The sequence below is a fragment of the Austrofundulus limnaeus genome, unplaced genomic scaffold (genome assembly GCF_001266775.1).
Source record: "Austrofundulus limnaeus strain Quisiro unplaced genomic scaffold, Austrofundulus_limnaeus-1.0 Scaffold1831, whole genome shotgun sequence".
Lineage (NCBI taxonomy): Eukaryota > Metazoa > Chordata > Actinopteri > Cyprinodontiformes > Rivulidae > Austrofundulus > Austrofundulus limnaeus.
Genome location: NW_013954233.1, coordinates 17,296 through 21,386, shown reverse-complemented (window position 1 = coordinate 21,386; position 4,091 = coordinate 17,296). Strand labels below are relative to the sequence as shown.

General features: G+C 40.6%; 1 protein-coding gene across 1 annotated transcript in view; it reads right to left on the bottom strand.

The window, feature by feature from the left end:
* Positions 1-3,216, bottom strand: part of LOC106536467 (clavesin-2) — a gene marked incomplete at its 3' end in the record, with an annotated part of 7,547 nt that extends 4,331 nt beyond the window's left edge. The window contains 1 exon segment of the mRNA XM_014033757.1: positions 2,821-3,216. Within this exon segment, the coding sequence (XP_013889211.1) occupies positions 2,821-3,209 (389 nt within the window).
* Positions 3,217-4,091: the final 875 nt, after the last annotated feature.

The window sequence follows — 4,091 nt, the reverse complement described above, 5'->3', positions numbered from 1 at the left end:
ACACACACACACACACACGCACAGCCAGTCCTGAGCCTGGTTCTGGTTCTGATGGAGGATTCTCCCTTTTAAAAGGTGTTTTTTCCCCTTTCCACTGTCGCCACTGTGCTGCTCAGGAAGTGATGACACGTTCTTCTGGCTTTCTTAGATTTTCTTCTTCTTTGTTAACCAATAAAATGACATCATTTGCTTCAACACACGTGTCAAACACAAGGCCCGCGGGCCAAATGTGGCCCACGGGTGACTCCCGTGTGGCCCGCCCTTTTTTTTTTTACTTAACATGAAAATTGTTTCTCATATCGATTAGGGCTGCCACAAACGATTATTTTTAAAGTCGATTAATCACAGATTATTTTTTTCAATTAGTCGACTAATCGGATCGTACGTTAATTGGATATAAAACATAGAGCTTATCACGTCAGAATGCAGCTGCTATTAAAGGTAGGCAGATGTGGCAGTGGAAGGTGTCAAAGCAGTTTGGAGAGAAAAACAAAGAACATTAAATAAATAAATAAATAAATAAATAAATAAATAAATAAATAAACAAATAAATAAGAAAAACGACTAATCGATTATTAAATTAGTCATCGATTATTTTAATAATCGATTAGTCGTCAATTAATCGACTAACCGTGGCAGCCCTAATATCAATGGTAAACTTGAAATTTATGATTAAATGCAACAAAAATAAATTCAATAAAAAAATGTAATAAAAATAAATTTAATAAATTCCTGTCCCTGAGCTGCTTTAAGTAACTGAGCAATTTAGTTGGACAGCCCAGTATTAATGTCTGAAAATAAGCTGCTTTAAAGTCAACATCAACCATAAACTAAACAACATTTCTGTATTTATTTCAGATTTAGTCAGTCGTACACTTAGTTCTTATCAGTTTAAAAGAGGACGAGTTAAAACACAGTTTAGTCAAAGTTAAACATGGTTTAAGCATAATTACAGAAAACAACATGCAGGGTTTTAGTCTGTCGTCACATTTTGGCTAGATTTGTTGAATAATGTTGTAAATTTTCCTATCCAGATTGTTGAACACCAGGTAAATACATCGTGTCATATAATACATCCTGAAAATGTAAAATATTTGTTACTGTTGGAAAAAAATGTGTGTGTTGAACTGATGTGGAACAGAAAAGGTGCAGAGTAAATATAAAGAAAACAGGAAAGATGTCCTAAATGTCCTGAATAGTTTTATAAAAGTAAACCATTCAATAAATAAATAAACAGAGAGCTTAACCCCGCCCTAAAGTCACACCCTTACTGATATGTTTGTTGTGACTTGGCGCACTAAAAATAAACTGTAGTAACATTTATTTAATTATTCTTTTTAAATTTTACAAAAAATATCAAAATCTCTAAACTACTAGAATTTACTGAATAAACAATACACATTATATTATATATCAATAGTACTGTACAAAAAATATAAATGCTAATATTATTTTACCAGTAGTATTTAAGTGTTTTTTCTGGACAGCACATAAACATGAATATATGAAGTAACTTCTACTCTTCTGGACTAAAACTGAGGCTGCATGCACACACAAAGGCTGCTGCTCCTCATTCCCTTGCTTCACTTTTCAAGGAGAGGACAAGACATGGTGGAAATAAAACATAAGTTGTCTGCTTTCTTTTGCTTGAATACATTTGTTGGTGTGCAATAGTTTGATGACATAATGTAGGTGATATTTAGTTGTCAGGGAACAGGGAATGCATATTGTAGCATTCTGCTGTGTTTGGCTGTTTGTCATGTGACTGCAGTGGAGGCTTGTGGGTAGGATTCTTGTTTGTTGTTGTTAAATCATTTTAGGGAATTGGTTAACAATTAGTCTGTTGTGGTACTCTAATTTGTGTGTTCATTATTTGTTAACTTGTGTTAAAGCTTTCAGCAGAAGTAACCATAAGTGAGAGTGGTAGGCCTAGTCATTAATAAGACCTGTGAGTTTCACTTCGTCTATGTTGTTCATGAAGAAGAATCCAATAAAGGTTCTTCAAAACTGCCACCTGGTGGTGAAGTCTTGAACTACAACAAGAGCTAAACTTCTCTGTAGCTGTGAGGTGTCATGCTACAATATTGTGCTTGACGCATGTGCACTGTTATAAAGAACTTGTAAGATTTACTAGAAAAAATTCTCGTAAAAATTAACTAACTTTTGTTAAGTAAATTTAAATGCTACAAATTCAAGTAATACTTACTCATTATCTAGTAAAAGGTACTAAGAATATAGTTAAAGATTTATGAGTAAATCAGGGAAATCTTACTTAATTTGATCAATTATATGTTACAAGATTTAAATGAGCAAATTCAGTCAAATTTATCTGATTTATTCACAAATCTTTAACTATATTCTTAGTAGCTTTTACTGGATAATGATGAGTAAAAATTACATGAATTTGTAGCATTTAAATTTACTTAACAAAAGTTAGTGCAAACTGTCACGAGGTTTATTTTCAAGTAAATCTTGTTTCCAGGCCAGGACACATAATCTCTCTACTGAGTTCTGGGTCTACCTTGCTTTCAGAATTTAACCTCTAAAATAAAGTACCCAGCTGGAAACCCAAACCCGAGCCACCTCAGCTGACTCCTTTTGACGAGAAGGAGCAAAAACACAACTCTGAGTTTTCTCCTGGTGATACGGAAACACTTTAATCATGCATGAATCTAGCTTTACAAATAAATAGTTTGAGTTTGAGAAGTTTTTGTCTTTGTGATCCTGAATGAAGTTGATATGTTGACATAAACCGAGTGGTGCTGAATGGACAGCTCCTCAAACCACAGCTTTCTTTTTGACCTCGAACAATTTTATTACCTGCTTTGGTCCCAGTTGGCTGCAAACAGGACCAGGATTTTCCGGCCATATCTGTCCAGGTTGGACAGCACGCCGGGGAAACCGTCCTTCAGGGCCTGTTTAATCCCCGGATCTGTGGGTTTCAGGTTCTTGAACATGTCCAGGTTTTGCTGTCTGTACTCAAAGTACTGAGCCAGCAGCCGGAACGCCTCAAAGTGGTTGAACTTCCTGGCCCTGAGGAACCTGAGGATGAAGGCGTCGTCTGTCCTGAGGAAACCGATGTCCGGCCTGGTGATGATCATGTCCCGGACCTCCTGGATGTCCTGGTGTAACGTCTCGGGGTTCTCTTTCAGCTCCACCTTGGCCTTCTCCAGGGTCTCTGGAGAGAGGCCAGCCTGTAAGTGAGTCATGCTTCACAACAGCAGCCGCCTGCAATAAAACCACCGAATAAACACTTCCCTCCGGCAGCAACAGGGCAGGAAGGAGCTTTTCGTTCTGGTCCCCTGATCAGTAGCTGACTTCAGATGGAGGCCTGCTGCTCTGTAATCCACCCTGAAATGCTCTCATCCTGGGATGCAGTTTCACTTTTTACAAACAAAACCATTCCCAAGAATTCAACTTCACCATATTCCCGATTCACCCTGAACAGAAAGAGCCCAGCGGTCCAGGCTTTATGAGGCTGGAGATCCAACCTGCTGATCCGGGTGGCCTGAGCTCAGAAGTGACGCGCAGCAGCAGCCGCCTGCCTCCATGTCAAAGCCTCTCCTCACCGTTTCCTCTCGTTCTGTGACACAACCTCACGGTTTCCTCTCGTTCTGTGACACAATGACGACAGCATCACCATCTATCGGTGGTCGGCAATGCGGCACGACCCTGCGGCTCCCGCCACCGAACTCCGCCTTTAGAGCGCATCCATGCACCGACCTGCTGCTGCTGCTGGTCCTGTTGGTCCTGATGCTGGCTCTGGTTCTGACGGCTCCGTCACCGTGAATCCAGGCAGAAGCTGCTGCTTTTTTTCCTGCCTCTATAACCCAGTTTTTATAGATCTTCCACAAAGCCCCCAGAACTGCACATGTCCTGTGAGGGGGTATTTTGTTCGTCCCCCACCTCCTCCTGCCTCTGGTTTCTGGGTTTTGGAAAAAGGGGTGGGCTGGATGAGATGATGGAGGGGGGATTACCGTCTCTGCTCCTCCTGCTGCTGGTGCTGCTGCTGCCGTCTGTTCTCTGAGAGACTGACTGACAGCCGGAGAGTCTCTGCCCCCGCCCGGTGGATGGACACCACCGGGCGGGGG